The sequence below is a fragment of the Tachyglossus aculeatus genome, chromosome X2, assembly GCF_015852505.1.
Source record: "Tachyglossus aculeatus isolate mTacAcu1 chromosome X2, mTacAcu1.pri, whole genome shotgun sequence".
Taxonomy (NCBI): domain Eukaryota; kingdom Metazoa; phylum Chordata; class Mammalia; order Monotremata; family Tachyglossidae; genus Tachyglossus; species Tachyglossus aculeatus.
In genome coordinates, this window is record NC_052100.1 from 22,705,198 (window position 1) to 22,725,044 (window position 19,847).

The 19,847-nt window shown below is 44.1% G+C and overlaps 1 protein-coding gene across 2 annotated transcripts in view; it reads left to right on the forward strand.

Moving 5' to 3' along the window:
- The first annotated feature begins 745 nt into the window (after positions 1-745).
- Positions 746-19,847, forward strand: part of LOC119949516 (alpha-catulin-like) — a 100,916-nt gene continuing 81,814 nt past the window's right edge. Inside the window, exons 1-10 of one of the 2 annotated variants that reach the window (XM_038771361.1) lie at positions 746-821; positions 3,863-4,576; positions 5,629-5,809; positions 6,747-6,916; positions 8,860-9,072; positions 11,515-11,620; positions 13,987-14,364; positions 15,076-15,156; positions 16,382-16,572; positions 17,234-17,685. In XM_038771361.1, coding sequence (XP_038627289.1) covers positions 756-821; positions 3,863-4,576; positions 5,629-5,809; positions 6,747-6,916; positions 8,860-9,072; positions 11,515-11,620; positions 13,987-14,364; positions 15,076-15,156; positions 16,382-16,572; positions 17,234-17,386 — 2,253 coding nt within the window. In that variant the 5' untranslated portion in view covers positions 746-755 and the 3' untranslated portion in view covers positions 17,387-17,685. Of the gene's footprint in view, positions 822-3,862; positions 4,577-5,628; positions 5,810-6,746; positions 6,917-8,859; positions 9,073-11,514; positions 11,621-13,986; positions 14,365-15,075; positions 15,157-16,381; positions 16,573-17,233; positions 17,686-19,847 lie in introns of those variants that run through there. The other variant, XM_038771363.1, reaches the window with a different exon arrangement.

Below are 19,847 nucleotides of genomic sequence, written 5' to 3' on the forward strand. Positions count from 1 at the left end.
CCTTCCCCACAGCACCTGTATATATGTATATATGTTTGTACATATTTATTACTCTATTTATTTATTTATTTATTTTACCTGTACATATCTATTCTATTTAATTTTGTTAGTATGTTTGGTTTTGTCTCCCCCTTTTAGACTGTGAGCCCACTGTTGGGTAGGGACTGTCTCTATATGTTGCCAACTTGTACTTCCCAAGCGCTTAGTACAGTGCTCCGCACACGGTAAGCGCTCAGTAAATACGATTGATGATGATGATGACGATGTACTAAGAGCTTGGGAGAGTACAGCAGTTAGCAGACACGTTCTCTGCTCATAACGAGGTCTGGCTTCAAGGAAGCTTTATCAATCAAATGCCATTATGCTTGGCACATAGTAAGCGCTTAACAAACACCATCGTTATTATTATTATCATTATTTATTGAGGGTTTCCTCTGTGCATAAACGCGTGAAAGAGCGGAGGGTGGCCACTTGGGGAGTTTGGAGGGAGGCAACGGGCAGAGCCCCGTCCCTAGTGATGAGAAGGGTAGGGTGGCCATGGGGGTTTTCTTCAGACGACTTCTATGTCCCGAGATCTCGGCTGAGGGGAGGCTCTGGTTCCAGGCCCGTCCCTAGTGGTCGCCCACCCTGCGTTCGCAGTGCGCAGTCTCCTTCGTTGCCCCCCCCGCCCCCCGCCCCTCCTTTCCCCCGGATGCTGACGCCACTCCGTGAAAAATGGATTTCTCGCGGCGGGTAACTTCGGCGCCTCACCGCGCATGCTCGGGAGCCGCGACCGCCCTTGGTCGCGGGGCGGCGGTCCTGCGAGCCGCGCGGGACGGCAGGTAAGTGGCGATGGGGCCACCATCGGGTGTCCGAGAGGAGGACACCCGAGCGGGCCCGGGCCGTGGAGTGGCGGGCCCGTCCCCACGGGGTCCGGGGGGCTGAACCGGCCCTTCTGGGGCTCCTGAGGGCTCGGCCCCCTGGGCCAGTCGAGGCCTTCACCAAGGAAAATAACTTGGCTACTGTGTGGTTGAGTAGTGGTTGAGGGGGCGAGCTGAGCTTGAGTGAGAAATCCGAGTAGTTTGAGGTGCAGTTTTACTACATCATTGCGGGGGGAAAGTACATTACAATGTAATGTAATTACATTACATCTCCCCCTTTTAGACTGTGAGTCCAATGTTGGGTAGGGACTGTCTCTATATGTTGCCAATTTGTACTTCCCAAGCGCTTAGTACGGTGCTCTGCACATAGTAAGCGCTCAATAAATACGATTGATGATGATGATGATTACAATACAGAGTCTGGACTGTAAGCACCTTGTGGGTAGGGAATGTCTGTTATATCGTTGTGTTGTCCTCTCCCAAACACGTACTATTATACTTTCCAAGCACATAGTACAGTGCTGTACACACAGTATGCGCTCAGTAAATACGATTGAATGAATGAACGTAGTACAGTGCTCTGCACACAGTAAGCGCTCGGTAAATACGATTGATTGGCCTCCCCGGGTGGCCACCTTAAGTCAATCGATTGTATTGATTGAGCGCTTACTGTGTGCAGGACTGTGCTAGGCGCTCGGGAGAGTACAACCCAACAATATAACAGACACATTCCCTGCCCACAACGAGCCTTCCTGGTATAATTGACAATTTCTCATTCTGAGCATGAGGGAGTTGCATCTAGAACCAGATGCAGAAATAGAAACAGAGATTGTCTCGGCCCTGGCCTCCCGGGAGCTCGCGGGGCTCTTGGACTCTGGCTGTTAAGGCACCTGGAAGATTGAGTACCGTGGGTGCTCGACTGCAAGGGAGCCATCGTCTCAGCAGTTCTGCTTCCAGCCTGCCCCCATCTAGTCATCAGTCTCCAAGGGGTGCCTTGACCACCAATCTGCCCAAAAGTCTGGGAATCGTGTCCCTTCTGACCCGATTCAGGAAGTACAGCTCAGACACCCATAGTTTCTCTCCCTCTTTCTGTTTTAAATTCCACTAGATTGTAAACTCTGAAGGTACGGAGGGCACTCTAGTGTACAGTGTTCTGCACAGAACAAGTGCTTGAGTATTATTATTATTTTTAATGGTATCTGTTATGTGCTTGTAGTGTGCCAGGCATTGTACTAAGTGCTGGGTAGGTACAAGATAATCAGGTTGGACACCATCCCTGCCCCACATGAGGCTCATAGTCTTAACCTCCGTTTTACAGAGGAGGTAACTGAGGCACAGAGAAGTTAAATGACTCGCCCAAAGTCACACAGCTGACGAGTGGCAGAGCCGGGATTCAAACCCCCTTCTAGATTGTGAGCCTGTTGTTGGGTAGGGGCTGTCTCTACGTGTTGCCGAATTGTACTTTCCGAGCGCTTAGTACAGTGCTCTGCACACACTAAGCGCTCAATAAATACGATTGAATGAATGAAGTGACTTGCCTAAAGTCACGCAGCAGACAAGCGGCAGGGTCGGGAGTAGAACCCAGGTCCTTCTGATTCCCAGTCCCGTGCTCTATCCGCTAGGATGTATTGCTTATGGTACTGGTTAAGTGCTTACTATGTGCTGAGCACTGTTCTAAAGCACTGCAGCGTGGTGTAGTGGATAGAGCATGGGCCAGGGAGTCAGAAGGTCATGGGTTCTAAGCCTACTCCACCACTTGTCTGCTGTGTGACCTTGGGCAAGTCATTTCACTTCTCTGGGCCTCAGTTCCCTCATCTGTAAAATGAGGATTGAGACTGTGAGCCCCACAGGGGAAGGGGCTGTGTCCAACCCAATTTGCTTGTATCCACCCCAGTGCTTAGTAGAGTGCCTGGCACATAGTAAGCGCTCAACAGATACCATCATTATTATAATTATTACAAGGTAATCAGGTTGGATACAGTCCCTGTCCCACATGGGGCTCACAGCCTAAGTAAGAGGGCATAGGATTTAATCCCCATTTTTCATATAAGGAGAGTCAGGCACAGAGAAGTTGTGACTTGCCCAAGCAGACACATGGCAGAACTGGGATTAGAGCCAGGTCTCCCTACTCCCAGGCCTGTGCTCTTTCCACTAGGTTATGCTGCTTCTCTACTACTGTACTATTTATTGACTGAGTCAATCAGAATGAACGTTAGTTGAGAACAGGAAATGCATCACTTCTCTCCCTGTTGCATATAGCCCTACCAGACTTGCTGACCGAGATTGTGAAGGATGCAAAGCTTCCATCCTTTAGAACAAAACCCATTTCTTCTTTGGCAGCAGTAGAGGAGGGAGCAGAAAGTATGTGCTCATTTGAATGAATGATCACAAATTCTGGATTTTTGGTGTCCAAAGTATTAAGGTTTTACTGCACAAATAAATATTCTGCTGTCTATAAAGCATGTGTACCATCCCGTAGATATAGAGAAGTTCAAAAGGAGTTGAGGCTGGGTCTGAAGATAAGTATCCTGGAGAGTTCACTGATGAAGAACCGGATGTCTTGGGTAGAATCAGATGTCACGTGAGCAGGAAACAGGGGAATAGTTCCTGAATAGGTTTGTGGTCTAGGAAGCAACAGTATGCCTTGGGTTTGAAATGGATGCCATGTCCTATAGTAAAGTTTAGGGGCTAGATATCCCAAGGTGAGTGTAATTTTTGGAGTAGGAGGAAGGAGCAGGGGAGAGATTCTGTGAATTTCCCAAAGAAACCTCTCCTTTCCCTTTGTGTTCCTTCTTCCTCCCGTCTCTTCTCTCTCTTGCACCCCCATCCTTTCCTTTCATATTTTCAACCTTTCTCTTGCCTGCTTCTCTAAGCACCTTCACTACTTGTGGTCCACCTTCTTTTTCTCCCTCCTCTTTTTCTTTCTTCTCCTTTCCATCTTTCTTTTTTCTTTCTTTCTCTTCCTAGCCTCTTCCTCATCTTCTGTTTTCTCTTTCTCATAGGAAGCGGCAATGGAGAAGATGCTTTTTGTGACTTTACTTTGGTCACTTGCTGTAGTGGCGCTTGGTGTCAACACTCATCAACATGGAATGGAGTCAACTGCTTCCCAGCAGTCCTCAGAAAAAATTGTTCCCAGTAGGGTGGCTGGTATTAACAGTGACTTAGCAATGGGCATGCAGAAGCATCACCTGCAGGAACTGTTCCACCGCTATGGGGAGAATAATTCCCTGACAATTGAAGGATTCAGAAAGTTACTTCAGAATATAGGCATAGCTCCAGTTAAAAGAGTCCATTTAAATCATGATCATCACCATCATGGCCGTGGTACTCTGAATAAAAATATTCACAAAGTTGTTTATCCAACCCTTGAGTCTGGTGGTACAGAACAGAATTCTAGGAATAGTCAGGTGACAGGGCCACACAGATTAGAGAATGTGGAAAACTCCCACATCATTTTGATCAAGACTATCTCTAGTGAAGTAACTGTGACCACTTCAGTCCCTGTCACAGAAGAAAATCATGTGTTGGAGACCCCTGAAAGAGGAAAAATGGGGACTCTGCCCACAGGTTTGAATGGCACCTCTGCCCCTAACACTACCGAAAGTAGCAACGCGAATTGGCTTGTTAAAGGGAGAGCTAGTGAGTCTACGACCATGAGTGAGCCTGAGACAGGAAATGTCAGATATCCTAAGTCTACAAACCAGAATCCCCACGAGGTGAGATGAATTCTGTTTGCTTCCAAGTTATACTTGTTGGTACTCTACTGATAACTTCTGTTTTTAACTAACTGAGCAATCTGCCTATGCAGGAAAAAATATTAGAATTGTTTAACCTTTAGTGCCACTCCAGAGGTAAACTTGTATTTTCAAGTACATCTTTCTCCAGTAATTATGTTGTCCAGATTTGGGATGTATGGTCATTTTATCATCTCTAGAATTTAATTAAAAAAAAAATCCAACCTTTCTAGACAAACCATTGTTACTATCTTGGCAATAATCATTGTGGTTTTTAAGTGCTTATGATGTGCCAGGCGCTAAGATATAAGATAATCAGGCAGAACAAATTCTCTGGCTCATGTGGGCCAGTCAGCCTAAGTAGCTGCTTAAGGAGCCATGGAAGAGCTGAACTCTCTTTAATGATGTTGGTATTTCTAACGATTGGCAATCCTCAGTCCTGAGGCTTCAGTCAAGAATATGTGCAGAGGAATTGATTGTAGTGATGATGATGATGGTACTTGTTAAGCACTTACTATGTGTCAGGCACTGTTCTAAGCACTGGGGAGATTCAGATTGCCCCATGTGGGGCTCACAGTCTTAATCCCCATTTTACAGGTGAGGTAACTGAGGCACAGAGAAGTTGTGACTTGCCCAAAGTCACACAGCTGATAAGTGGTGGAGCCGGGATTAGAACCCACGACCTCTGACTCCCAAGCCTGTGCTGTTTCCACTACGCCATGCTGCTTCTCCTGTGTGACAGTGGTTTGTGCAGTGCCACATACACTCTCTCCTCCCTGGGACGTGGAGTCCAGTGAGCGAGTTGCTGGGAGAGGGGGCAAGATCTTGCCAAGTGCACGGAAAGGCACATATACTTTTTGGGCCCACTCACGGCCAAGGTGACCTCTACTTGGTGCCCATCCTATGCCATAGGGCCATGATCTAGTAGGTAGTTGCCTTGATAGCCTTTGTGATATTCACTGCCTATGCTAGCTATTTTTTACTATTTTTTTTCCCAAATTCTGTGTGCTGATTTGAAATGTTTTTTTTTTCAGTGCTTCAATACATCTAATCTGCTGCAGTCTCATGGAATCAGCATGCAAGTAATCCTGAATGCAACAGAATTTAGCTATCTCTGCCCAGCTATTATTAACCACATTGATGGTAGATCTTGTGTAGTTCATGTAAACAGTGAAAAGGTGGAAAGCCCTCCGAAGACTTACTCTATGCGAATAGGTAGTTATACGTTTTGTGTAAAATTCACACTTATGAAAGCTATCTGAGGATTTTTCATTATTGCAACTGTACAGATTCTCTATTTTCCTCCAGTACCTGATGGCTTTATGATTTGTTTCTAGATTAAAATTGCATTTTTCTTTCTCCCCAACCCCCAAATTAACACCTGCGACAGGGAGTGCAAAGAGTTAGGAATCCTGCCGAGCCACCATCAGTGATGCCTGCTAAACTTGCACTTCTCTTTCCCTAATAATAATAATTCTGGCATTTGTTAAGCGCTTACTATGTGCCAGGCACTGTACTCAGTGCTGGGGTGGATACAAGCAAATCGGGTTGGACACAGTCCCCTTACAGTCTTAATCCCCATTTTACAGATGAGGTAACTGAGGCCCCAAGGCCACACAGCAGACAAGTGGTGGAGCCGGGATTAGAATTTATGACCTTCTGACTCCCAGGCCTGTGCCTTCTCCAGTACTCCATGCTGCTACAAGCAAGGACTGAGACGTTCCATTCAGGTTCTTGTTAGCTTCATGGGGCACAAAGAAAATGGGCTGGGAACTACCTTTGGGGAATAGGTCTTCTTCTGGCCTCCCCTTGGCCTCGTGCCAGTGTGATTTAGGGATAAGAGACTCTTTGCCATTTTGTGTTGTCCTTGCCTCCCTAACACCATCCTGGGGGGCTTCCATATGTCAAGCTCTACTGACCATGTTCTTCTCTCTCCTTGCCTTGAGAACTGGCCTTAAACTGCTAAGAATCTCAGGGTGTGGCTGTACACTTCTTGGGAAGTTCATTGGCTTGAGTAAGCAACAGATTGCTTCCTCATGGTCCTTCTGCCACAGCTTTGTTCTCCTTGACCTTGATTCTCTAAGTAGCTCTATGATTTTTTTTTGTAAATTTCCAAATTGTTCATGCCTACAACACTGTTTTCTTTTGACAGCTTGGATTGGCGGATTTATAGCCATTTCCATAATCAGTTTTCTTTCGTTGCTGGGTGTTGTCTTGGTACCTCTGATGAACCGTGTGTTTTTCAAGTTTCTCTTGAGTTTCCTCGTGGCATTGGCTGTCGGAACTTTGAGTGGTGATGCTTTTTTACATCTTCTTCCACATGTAAGTGACTGTTTTAATCTTTCTGCTGCATTTTACCCTGTAATGTTGACTCTGGCTGTCTATGTTGTTCAGAGCTAAAAGATGGCCCCAAACTATCTTTCAGTAGAATTGGCTTATGTGTATCTAGTCATAGGCATGCTTAATGCAGACTTGTATTTGAATTAAGGAGCTTTATTTAACATGTTGGGAGAAATTAGGGGTTAGGGAGAAATTAGGGGTTAATAGTAAACCCTTTGAACACCAAAGGCTTTGTCATTTTACATTTTCTACTTCAGCTGGTCTGGTAAAGGGAACAATAACAATAATGATTGTGGTATTTTTTTAAGCACTATGTGTCAAGTACTACTAAGTCCTGGGTTCATACAAGACAATCGGGTCAGATACAGCCCCTGTCCTACATAGGGCTTACAGTCTAAAGGTTGGGGAGAACAGATTTTTATTCTGTTTATTACATATGAGAGAACTGAGGCACAGAAAAGTTAAATGACTTGGCCAAGGTCACCCAGCAGGCAGATGGCAGAGCTGGGATGAGAACCCAGGTCACTTGTGGGGAGGGCCTGACAATTCGGATGCAGGGGCCATCAGAGCATCTGACCCCAGGGGTGGCTTTCAGAACATCTAGCGAGCATCGCCTGGAGAGTGCTTGCTTTGTGCTGCCTGACTGCTTACCCACTGGTGACTCCCTCCCTGCAGTATTCACCCCTCCCACACTCCAAAACGAGCTCTACACTCCTTGCCATTGTGCAGCTTGAAACTGGAGGGTCCAAATGTTGTTTGGCTGGTCAGGATCACTGGGGCCTTGCCCCGTTTGAATGGGTATCCATGCTGGAACAGTCGAGATGCTTGTCCGTGTCCGTTCCTCCCCTGCCCCCCGCCCCCAGCTCCAGAGATGCACACCTGGGGCTGATGCTTTATTAATTTTTTTAAATAGTATTCACGAAGTAGTTACTATGTGTTAAGTGCTGGAGGTAGGGACCAGGTGATCAGATTGCTCACAGTCAATCAAACAATCAATCGTATTTATTGAGCGCTTACTGTGTGCAGAGCACTGTACTAAGCGCTTGGGAAGTACAAGTTGGCAACATATAGAGACAGTCCCTACCCAACAGTGGGCTCACAGTCTAGAAGGGGGAGACAGAGAACAAAACCAAACATACTAACAAAATAAAATAAATAGAATAGATATGTACAAGTAAAATAAATAAATAGAGTAATAAATATGTACAAACATATATACATATATACAGGTGCTGTGGGGACGGGAAGGAGGTTAGATGGGGGGGAGAGAGGGGGACGAGGGGGAGAGGAAGGAAGGGGCTCAGTCTGGGAAGGCCTCCTGGAGGAGGTGAGCTCTCAGTAGGGCCTTGAAGGGAGGAAGAGAGCTAGTTTAGCGGATGGGCAGAGGGAGGGCATTCCAGGCCCAGGGGATGACGTGGGCCAGGGGCCCACTGTCCCAGTTCTACAAGAGGTTCACCATCCATTTTGGGTCCCTCGTACAGATGAGGCAACTTAGGCACTGAGAAATGACTTGTCCAAGGTCCCACAACAGGCCACTGACGGAGCCGGGACGCCAAACTGGGTTTCCTGACTCCCAGCCCCTTGTTCTTTTCACTAGGCCACTGCTGCCTCTCTCTGCTCCCCAACCCCCATTTTAGGAATTAAAAGTGTGGTTCATTCATTCAGTCGTATTTATTGAGCGCTTACTGTGTGCAGAGCACTGTAATGAGCACTGTAATAAGCACTTGGGAAGTACAAGTTGGCAACATATAGAGACGGTCCCTACCCAACAACGGGCTCACAGTCTAGAAGACTGTGGTTAAATTGGGCCTGCTGATTCCTTTAGGAACTAGGGGAGGGAGGTGTAATCGTAATACTTTTTCTGTACAATAATTTGTCTTCATCGAACACATTTCTAAAACCAGTATTGTTTTCTTTGTCCCTAGTCTCATTCAAGTTATCACCACAGTCACGAGAAACCTCTCTTTGAGCAGGACAAAGGCACTCTTTTCAGGCACCTTATTTTTCCAAACACAGACAAGGGTCCTCACTTGGATTCCACCTGGAAGGGCCTGACTGCCTTAGGAGGCTTGTATTTCATGTTTCTGGTTGAGCATTTAATCACATTGATCAAACAATTTAAAGGCAAGAAGAAAAAGGTAAGAAAAAGAGTATATTAAATTTTTCTTAAGAACAGCGTTACAGATATTTATGGTGTTGGTGGGTACGATCTTGGCTTTTGGTCTCTACTTTCTTTCATGACTTTCATACGTCTCCCAGGACTCCTGAACTCCTGGTTCTCTTGTGTCCCCAGACTCTCCCTTCTTCTTTCTTCAACCCTCTTTACAAAGTCTGATGAGGTGGAAGGCAGAAAGGCAGTATCCAGCTGGACACCCAGTTCCAGGGGGTGTTTTGTTATTTAAAGAAAAATTCTTAAAACTCTGCCTGTAACTCTATGTTTGGCCTTATATAAAGGCCAGTCAATTTAACATGACAACATGCAGCTAGATCAACAAACACAAAATTTACTTTATAGAAATGTATTAATGAAGTATTAACATTATGAACAGAGAAAAGGGAGAGGATAAATGTTGAGGGGTGGGTGAAAGAGAATTATAAGAGCATAATAAATACTGTTAAATATAAAGGTCACCCTTTGGGCTGCCACACATCATCGTCAAACATGTTTTTTGAGCACCTACTGTGTTTGGAACACTATACTAAGCCCTTGAGAGAGTACAAAAGAGTTAGAAGATAGGATCTCTACCCTGGAGGAGTTTATAATCAGTCATTATATTCACTTGTATTTATCGAGTGCTTACTCTACTAAGCGCTTGGGAGAGTACAGTATAACAATAAATGCATAGTGGGTGAATCAGTCATTGATATTTGTTGAGCACCTGCTTTGTGCAGAGCACCGTACTAATCACTAGGGAATGATGACTATAGTTGGTAAACACAATCCCTGCTCTCAAGGAGCTTGCAGTCTTAGGAGAGAGGCAGATGTTAAATTACAGGTAGGAGAAGCAACTGAGTATAAGGATATGTACATTAAGTGCTGTGGGAGTGGGGATGAAGGGGGAGGTCCAAAGTGTTTAGGGAGTTAGGACTAAGGGCATAGGAAGACAGAGGGAGGAAAAACAATAGGGAATGAGAGGTTAGTCTGGGAAGGCTTCCTGGAGGAGGTATGGTTTCAGTAGGGTTTTGGAGATGGAGAGGGTGCTGCTCTGTCAGATTTGTAGTGGGAGGGGGAGTTCCAGACAGGAGGGAGGATGTAAGCAAGGAGGGGGAGGTGAAGGCAAGACCCTGTGAGTAGTTGGTATTAGAGGAGTGAAGTGTGTGGGCTGGGTTGAAGTGGGAGAGGGGGAGAGACACACTAAAATAATTTAGAAATGAGAGGAAGAAGGAAAAAGGGCTATTATAATACTAATTGTGGTATTTAAGTGTTTACTATGTGCCAAGCACTGTATTCAGTGCTGGGGTAGATACAATATAATCAGGTTGAACACAGTCCCTGTCCCCTGGAGTCAAAATCTGTGTCCCTTATTAGAGTCACAATTCAAGGTAGAGGAGCTCATGTATATGAGTTACTGCTAAAATGAAGATAGGTACTTAAGTGCCATGGGTGGTTGTGAGTACCCAAGTTACAGTGCCCAGCGCTTAGAACAGCGCTTGGCACATAGTAAGCGCTTGATAAATACCATCACTATTATTATATAATGTGGGAAGATGAGAAATTAATTGGGGAAGCCCTCCTGGAAAAGATGTGATTTCAGAAGGGCTTTGAAGATGGGGAGAACTGCTTTCTGACATTTAATCGGATATTTTTTAGAGGCTCCTCAGGGCAATCGGTTGCACTCAGTTATTTCCCTTTGTATTGTTAAAGGAGGGCTTAATAACATCCTGTCATATGCTTGAAACAGCATTCCTGCTGAGCCCCATGTTATAAGGAAGGCAATCCAGGGTCTCTGTGAGTGATTAACCTCAACTCTTCTGACTTCCTCCTAGGTTACTGAGGAAGCTGGAATCAATCTGTCAGTGGTATTTATTGGGTGCTTAATGTGTGTAGAGCGCAAACATAGCTGCATTCTGGTAGCTGTGTTCCTCATTATGTCCAACTGATTCATGGCCATAGCAGTGGACAGTATGTCTACTTTTAATGAACAACTGCTAACTGCATTAGCAGTTGCTTAGGACCATCCATTGCCTTTCTCAGACTACTGAGCCTGAGAGACATTCAGTCTGTATCACTTCAAGAAGACGCCACAGTCAAAATGAGTCACCAGCGGGAACCAGAAAGGTCTTCTCTCCCCCTTCTGCTTTTAGGGCATGGGAGACACTTTTCCTGTCACTTGAGCTGGGTTAGACTGTCTTGTATATTAAAGGATACAGTTATCCTTGTGAGAGTTTAGCCTGTGAGGCTTCTATATTTACATTTTCAAAACTAAAATGCCTTGAGCCATTGTTTTGCATTTACCATTCAGTCTTCGATATTAGCAGTCGTGATTATCATGCTGCGGTTTTTATCTTTTCAGCTTGCTGAAATTCTGTGTAGCAGAATTGTCTTAGGAGTAAAATGATGTTTTCTTTTGATGTATTAGAAGCAGAAAAAGCCTGAAAATGATGAAGACCCAGAGATTAAGAAGCAGTTGTCAAAGTACAATTCTCAACTTTCACCAAATGAAGAAAAGTTAGATAGAGAAGATCGTAAGTGATTCTGACAAGTTCCAGGCTAGGAGGAACTCTGAATCATCTTCACAGTACTATCTATTTGCCTAGCAGGACCAGCCCATTCTACCTGGAAGCTTTGAGCTACAGTCCCTGGAACCAGAAAGACCAATGCCAAACTCTAATTCTAGGGTCAGAGTTGGGTGGCTTGACTCCCTGAAAATCTTCATATTTCACAGCTGGCGCTTCCCTGCCTCTTTTCTCTGCTTTGTGGAGCTGTGGATGGGGGAGGGAAAAGTAGGATGCTTTGATAGGCAAGGAGGGGAGGAGGCTTTTTCTGGGATTGTTTTCAAAATGGATTGCGGTTTTTGGTTTGTTTTTTTTTTATGGTATTTAAGTGCTTATTATGTGCCAGGCTGTACTAAACGCTGGGGTAGATATAAGATAATCAGGTTGGACACAGTCCCTGGCCCACATGGGGCTCCCAGACTTAATCCCCATTTCTCAGATGAGGGAACTGAGGCACAGAGAAGTGAAGTGACTTGCAGACAAGTGGCGGTGCCACGATTAGAACCCAAATCCTTCTGACTCCCAGGTTCGTGCTCTATCCACCAGGCCACGCTGCTTCTTAGGAAGCATCAGCTTCAAGGCAGTTGTAACATGCCTTGATGCTGTTAGTAAACCATTACTATCTCCCACTTGTTGGGTACCCGTATAATAGTAAATATTGCCCCTACATGCATTATTTTTACTCTAGGAAATGCATGTTGTCTGCAGCTAACAATAGCTTTTTAATGTCAAGTTTCTTCCTTTTCTCATCCTTCACTGTCCACCTTCAACTTCCTCTCAACATTTCTTCCCCTTCCTCAAGTGATGGTGTTAGGCTTTCATTGCCATTCTATCTCACAGTGCCATGGCCAAACAAGCTTCCCTCTCATCCATCTATCACTCTCCCTTTCGAGGGACAGGTGCAACAGTAAGTGGGAAGAACAACTGATAGGTGTGATGTGACAGCTGTGGCTAGCTGGAAATAACACCGTATAATGATCATACACTTTTCTGTCAAACCCGAGTCTGTTCATCTCAGAGCTACAGTGAAACCTGCTTAACTGACCTTCATTAAGTCATAACAGTCCTCATTTTATGGAGAAACTGTAGTGCTGAAATATATTTACTTGCATTTTATGGTTTACTCTTGCTCTAGAATCAAGGCTCCGCCCCCTGCCCCCCACCCCCAAAATACAAGCTAATTTTTAAAAAATCCAGGCAACTACATTCAAAATAAGTGCACGGAATTCCTGAGACCATTTTATTCTCTACTTCCCTCCCATTTCTCCTCTCTGTCTCACTCTCTTTTTTCCCCCTATGGTGCTTAAGGGGTTACTCTGTGCCAGGCACTGTACCAAGTGCTGCGGTAGATAGAGTCTAATCCATTTGGACACAGTCTGTGTCCCCCTTGGGGCTTACAGTATTACTCCCCATTTTACAGATGAGGTAACTGAGGCACAGAAAAAGTTAAATGACTTGTACAAGGTCACACAGCAGCAGAGCAGGTGGCGGAGGCGGGATTAGAACCCAAGTCAGTCTGATTCCCACTCCCATGCTCTATCCATGAGGCCATGCTGCTTCTCTTCTCCCAAACCATAGCTACAAGTGGAGGTGGAGATTTTTTCCCCTGTCCCTATGTCAATCCATTTCTATTTCTCTCACTTTGAGGCTTATCTCCTTTTCTTCCTTAAACCGAACCTTCTGTTCTGACTATAGTCAATGTCTGATTCCAAAATGTCCTTTAAAGAAAAAAAAAAAGGGGAAAAATGGAAAAAGGATGGCCAACTAGCCAGCTTATCAAGGCAGGTAGCATGTGACAAACCTGCTTTTAGATTGTAAACTTCTTGAATGCAGAAACCAAGCCCTATACTTCTATCTGTGTGTTTGCAGGAGCCTTCTACAGTGATCAGACCACAGTAAGTGCCCAATAAATATTGTTGATTAGGGTAGCAGGCACTCAGAGGTGAGGGGAAAGGAGATTGAAAAGACAATTCATTTTTTCTATTCAGATATTTTCCATCTTAAATGTAAGGTCATCTTAGTCTTACAGTAGTCATGTACAGAAACTGGCTGTCCTTCAGTATGGTACTGGTGTTTTTTGGGGAATTCTGGATTTCAGGGATCTAATGTGTATGCTTTGGGGTAATGTTCTCAGAGTTTTGTCAGATACGCTCTGTGGAAGTTTGTAGTCTTTTTTCGTGATTCATTGAAAAATAACACCTATAATATCCTAAAAATATGTAAGGAAGTTCTCCTGAGTTCTTCTTATTGAAGTCCTTAGCTTTGAATTTCCATGTTTGTCTCTCAGCAGACACTTTTGCATTTTTTTTATTGTAAAATGTTTTTTCGCTCTCTAGGACAAGAAGGCTATCTAAGACCAGAGGCGCAAGATCCATTACACTTTGATTCCCCACAACCAGCGGTTCTGGAAGAAGAAGAAGTCATGATAGCTCACTCTCATCCACAGGAAGTGTACAACGAATATGTGTTGAGAGGGTGCAAGAATAAATGTCATTCCCATTTCCATGATACCTTAGGCCAATCGGATGACCTCATTCATCACCATCACGATTATCACCATATTCTACATCACCACCACCACCAGAATCATCACCCCCACAGCCATAGTCAGCGCTATTCCCGGGAAGAATTAAAAGCTGCTGGAATAGCCACGTTAGCGTGGATGGTTATTATGGGCGACGGACTGCACAACTTCAGTGATGGCCTAGCAATTGGTAAATAGCTGTTCAGTTACTCATTCTATAAAAATGATCTGGCTAAAGACTCCTCAAATCTAGTTTGCCATTTTGTCCTCAAAAAGATTTTTAAAATGTACTCTTGGCATTTGCAGTTGCCAACAGGATAGTGAGGAGGTAGTTTCTGCCTCTCTTTGGAGACCTGAAATGTTCGATGCTTAATTGGCAAAGTCAGTCCACTATAAATGTAGCACAGGTGGTGATTAATTATCAGAAATTTCTGTGTAGGTATTAGCAGCTTCTAACCAGTCAACAACCTTTCTAATGAAGTCACGCTGCCCTCGCCCAAATTTCTCACCATACTCTCACACATTCTCCTTTTCTCTTTACTCTAAGTAAATCCATAGATCTTAGGCACCCTGAAAGTTCCCTTTTGAATCTCAAAATCCACGGTCTGTCGGGTGCCTGAAAAGGTGGGAAGTAGACTCTGGAGATCCAGAGAAAGTGGCAGCAAATAGTGTGCTAGGAATTCAGGTAGAATGGTCACCACCCTGTGTCTTCCTCCTCCCCTCCCTACCTCCCAACAGCCTGAGGGAAGGTGCTTTTGGGGAAGCAGTAGCATATCATGCTACTACTCTCTAAGGTGGGGGACAGGTAAGGGAGACTCCTTTTTGCAGTGCTAATGCATTGCTCGGTCTTCTAAAGCTGTGCTACTAGTTTCTCTCTTTCTCTCCCTGTACTTTTTCACAGGAGCTGCCTTTACAGAAGGCTTATCTAGTGGTCTGAGTACTTCTGTAGCTGTATTTTGTCACGAGTTGCCTCATGAGTTAGGTAAGTAAGCCATGCATTTTCAGCTGCAACTTTGAAGATATTTTAAGGACCTGCTAGTGAATTTTCCATTTTTGTTTGGGACGGAAGACCTTTCTTGAATCACTGAGGATTCTACCCCCACTAATACTGATATCAAGTGAGACTGGTGGTGGTGCCTTGCCTTGGGGACAATGGGAGATCTGATATTTGCACCTCCCCAAATCTAAAAATCTTGCAGAAACCATTAGTGCCTCTGATCTCAAAGACCTCAACGCTCTTCCAGCAATTTTCATTCATCTTTATAATAGTAATAATAATGCTATTTGTTAAACACTTACTATGTGCCAAGCACTGGGGTTGATATAAGGTAATCAGGTTGTCCCATGTGGGGCTCACAGTCTTAATCCCCATTTTACAGATGAGGTAACTGTGGCACAGAGAAGTTAAGGGACTTACCCAAAGTCACACAGCTGATAAGTGGCAGAGCCGGGATTAGAACCCACAACCTCTGATTCCTAAGCCTGTGCTCTTTCCACAAAGCCACGCTGTTTCACTTATTATAAGTGTCATGGTGTTTGAATTTGCCCTCTGTTCCTCTTTAGATTGTAAAGTCCTTGGGAGCCAGGAGCATGGAAGACCACCAAGTTTCTCCATAGCCCCAGTGAAGTTTCCTGTAATGTAGTTATATATCTCTTAAAAGAGTAGAAGTTAACATTTAAGGTTTTTTTCCAGCGTGAACCGTGGTGCAAAATTTCGCTCCTTCTGTTAATGGGGATGATGCCCAATAAACAAGATGCAGGAAAGCCAACCCTTAAGAGTATAGAAAGCTTATACCTTTTTATCTTTTCCAGGGCTACACAGTGCTTTGGCACAGAGTAAGTGCTTAATATATACCATTACTATTATCTTTATTACTTTGGCAAGAAGAGGTCATTTAAAGAGCCATCATGTCCTATTCTTAACTTTGTCCACTTGAACGAAACTTTTTCTCTCACATTTAAGGTGGGGACTTCATTTTTTTAAAAAAGGAATTCAGTAACTTTTTTAATTTATAAGGAATAATTTTAAGGGTTTTGCTAATATTGTAAGTTAGCATATCTCTTTCCTTGGAAATTAAACCAAGTTAATCACCACAGTGAGAAGGAGAACTTGGGGAGGAATGGAGAGTGTGAACCTGGGGTAGAGTAAGAGGAGAGGGAATAGAATACAAAGAAAATACTTTTACAAATTTTTGTTTCTGTTGAAGGTGATTTTGCTGTTCTTCTGAAAGCTGGCATGACTGTTAAGCAAGCTGTTCTTTATAATGCTCTGTCAGCTATGCTAGCCTATCTTGGAATGGCAACTGGAATTCTAATTGGGCATTATGCTGAAAATGTATCAATGTGGATATTTGCACTTACTGCTGGCTTGTTCATGTATGTAGCTCTAGTGAATATGGTGAGTAAATTTTATATCACATTCTGCATGGTTTGTAGCAGAGTACTCAAAACTGCCATCTTTCTTGGGGTCGGGGAAGGATGTTTCTATTAAATTAGGTGGATAGTAATAATAGGAGTCTTCTTGAGAAACAGAAAATATTTCAACAGGTGTAGATTCTAGTAGTCTTCTGGCCCTCATTTGAGTTTATGAAGGTCCCAGGATCCTCATCTTGCTCAACAGCCAAGGGTACAGAAGGCAATAGAACCCTGAAGAACAAAGAACTAAGCCTCCCTCCTTGCAGTTGGTTGCCTTATTTTTTTTTTAAATTTAACTGCTAAAGTAAGGAATTGTTGGAATAGCAGTGCATGGTATAATTTTGTATTTTGATGGTGAAAATTTATTGAGCATAAAATGGAAGTTGTTTTTAAACCGTGACTCTCCTACCTCAAATTAGAATTTACGCATGTGAGGAAGAGGGGAAAATTTTGTTTTAACTTTTTAATTGGTACAGCTTTCATTTTTATACAAGAATGTGTGCCATGGCACATAACTCTGCTAAGGCCCTGAGAATCTTTCAGTACAAGGCATTTCCAGTACAGTTAGGACACTGTTCGTCAGCAAATTATTCACAACAATAAGCATTAAGCTGAAAGCTTAATAGTGCCATTGTCTTTTTCAGGTGCCTGAAATGCTCCACAATGATGCCAGTGATCATGGGTGTAGCCGCTGGGGATATTTTCTGTTACAAAATGCTGGGATCCTGCTCGGCTTTGGAATCATGTTGCTTATCTCTGTGTTTGAGCACAAAATTGTGTTCAGCGTAAAATTTTAAGTGGGATTACGTTTCAGTAGTTTGGACTGTTATTTGTTACTATGGGGGGGACATTGGACTTGTAGACAGTAAGCTTTTTGTGCTTTTCAACTGTTAAATTTAGGCAGACTGCATTTCCCTTGGGTACGATAATGTGTTGTGAACTAGTTAGAGTGAAGAGAGGATACACGTAAGTTATTCTGTTTTGTGAACTTTAGTGATGAAAATGTGGTTAGAGATTTCACTATGATTGACAGCTTTGCTTTAGGAAAACGTGATGTATCTGTTTTGTGTGTTCAAGTAAAAATGTGTTCTTTTTGGGTGGTGGTATTTTTTCTTCTAAGTTGATTTTCTAATGCAGTGTTCCCCTAACTGAATCCAGATCTTCTTGCTATCTCCTGAAGTTTCTGTGATTGAGTCTTAGCCAGAAGATTCGGCCATGGGATCAGAAACTGAGGTGGAGATGGAAGATAGCGAGGGGATGGAGTGAAGGGGAAAGAGGAGGACCTGGACAAGTCCCACTGTAAAAACAACTTCCGATGAAAAGATGAAGAAATACTGGCTGTTCATCGTAAAGGATGAGAAAGTAGGTATTCGGATAGAATCGGAAGCTGTCGGTAGAAGAAAGAGGTTAGGAACTGATGTTCAGACAAAACCGAAAAAGGGCATTATTTTGCCACCGTATAAAACCAAAGTATACCCACATCCCGAGTACTGTGTAGAGTTTGACTGCAGCATCTTAGGCAGGACCAACTGGCGATTAAGATTCTACTGTCTAGAGAGAAGTCGCCTGAGAGACGTGATCAAGGTGTTCAGAATCGTTAAGGGTGTGGACAGGGCAGATAACTGCTGACCAGATCCCCCCGCAGTAACAGTACAATAATAATAATAATAATGGCATTTATTAAGTGCTTCCTATGTGCAAAACATTGTTCCAAGTACTGGGGAGGTTACTAGGTGATCAGGTTGTCCCACAGGGGGCTGACTTGAGGTGCATGCATTGAAGCTTGAGGGTGTTAGATTCAAAACAAAGTAAGGGATAAATTTATGGAATTAATTACCCCAGGGCAAGAATATAAATAAACCAAAGAGTGGTTTGGATAAAGTTCATGGATGAGTGATCCAAGATAGCCACGAGAAGCAGCGTGGCTTACTGGAAAGAGCATGGGCTTGGGAGTCAGAGGTCATGGGTTCTAATCCCGGCTCTGCCACTTGTCAGCTGTGTGACTTTGGGCAAGTCACTTAACTTCTCTGTTACCTCATCTGTAAAATGGGGATGATGCCTGTGAGCCCCACGTGGGACAACCCGATTACCTTGTATCTACCCCAGCGCTTAGAACAGTGCTTTGCACATAGTAAGCGCTTAACAAATGCCATCATTATCATCGGTTATGAGAAGGATGTGAGATGGTTCATTCCTAGCTAGGAATCTAAGGGTGCAGGAGTACATCCATCTGGTTCCTCCTTGCATCCTGGGCCTACTGTTGGAGACGGTCCAGGGCTGGGAACCTTGAGTCCTACAGCCAGCCCTGGGAGGAAGGTGTTAATAATAATAATTATGGTATTTTTTAAGCACTTACTACGTACCAGCCACTACTAAGCGCTGGGGTGGATGCAAGCAAGTTGGGGTGGACACGGTCCCCGTCCCCCGTGGGGCTTGCAGTCTCAATCCCCATTTTAAAGATGAGGTAACTGAGGCCCAGAGAAGTGAAGTAACTTGCATGTGGGGCTCACAGTCTCAATCTCCATTTCACAGATGAGGTAACAGGCCCAGAGAAGTGAAGTAACTTGCCCAGGGTCACACAGCAGAGAAGTGGCAGAGCTGGCATTAAAATCCATGACCTTCTGAGTCCCAGGCCCGTGCTCTGTCCGTTACACCATGCTGCTGGTAGGCTAATCCCCAGTGACTTCTGTGTTTTTGAACAGGTGCCTGGGCTTCCACCATAGAGTGGTGGCAGCAGTTGGGGTGCAGGGACTTGGGCAGTGAGTAGTATGGGCCCAAACCTGCATTATAATGGGGGGAAATGTAGGGCTTTAGGGCCCGGTGGAGGCTGACTGGGATTTGGCACTCCTAAAGTGACGCTAGAGTCACTGATTCCCAACAGATTATTTTAGGATAGAGGAGACATGGACCTGTTTGAAGGGAAAGGGGAAGAAACCAGCAGAGTGAGCGATTGAAAATAGCCATCAAGGAGGGAAGGAGAGTGGACTCAAATGTTTTTAGTAAGTGGGAACCCTGCAATCAGACCTAAATTGCATATTTGGTAATTGAAAAGCCCTAAAGATAAATTTTTTTTAAAAAAATGTTTTGTTTTACTGGGGAGGAAACCTTTCCTGGAAGCTATTGTAAAGCAAATCCTGATGGTAAAATAAATCATCCTTCAAAGTGGTTTTTTTAAAAAAATCCCTAATATCTGCTTTGACAGATCTTTTGTTAGGAAAGAACACCACTCCCAGAACACTGCCCACACTGAAATAACCA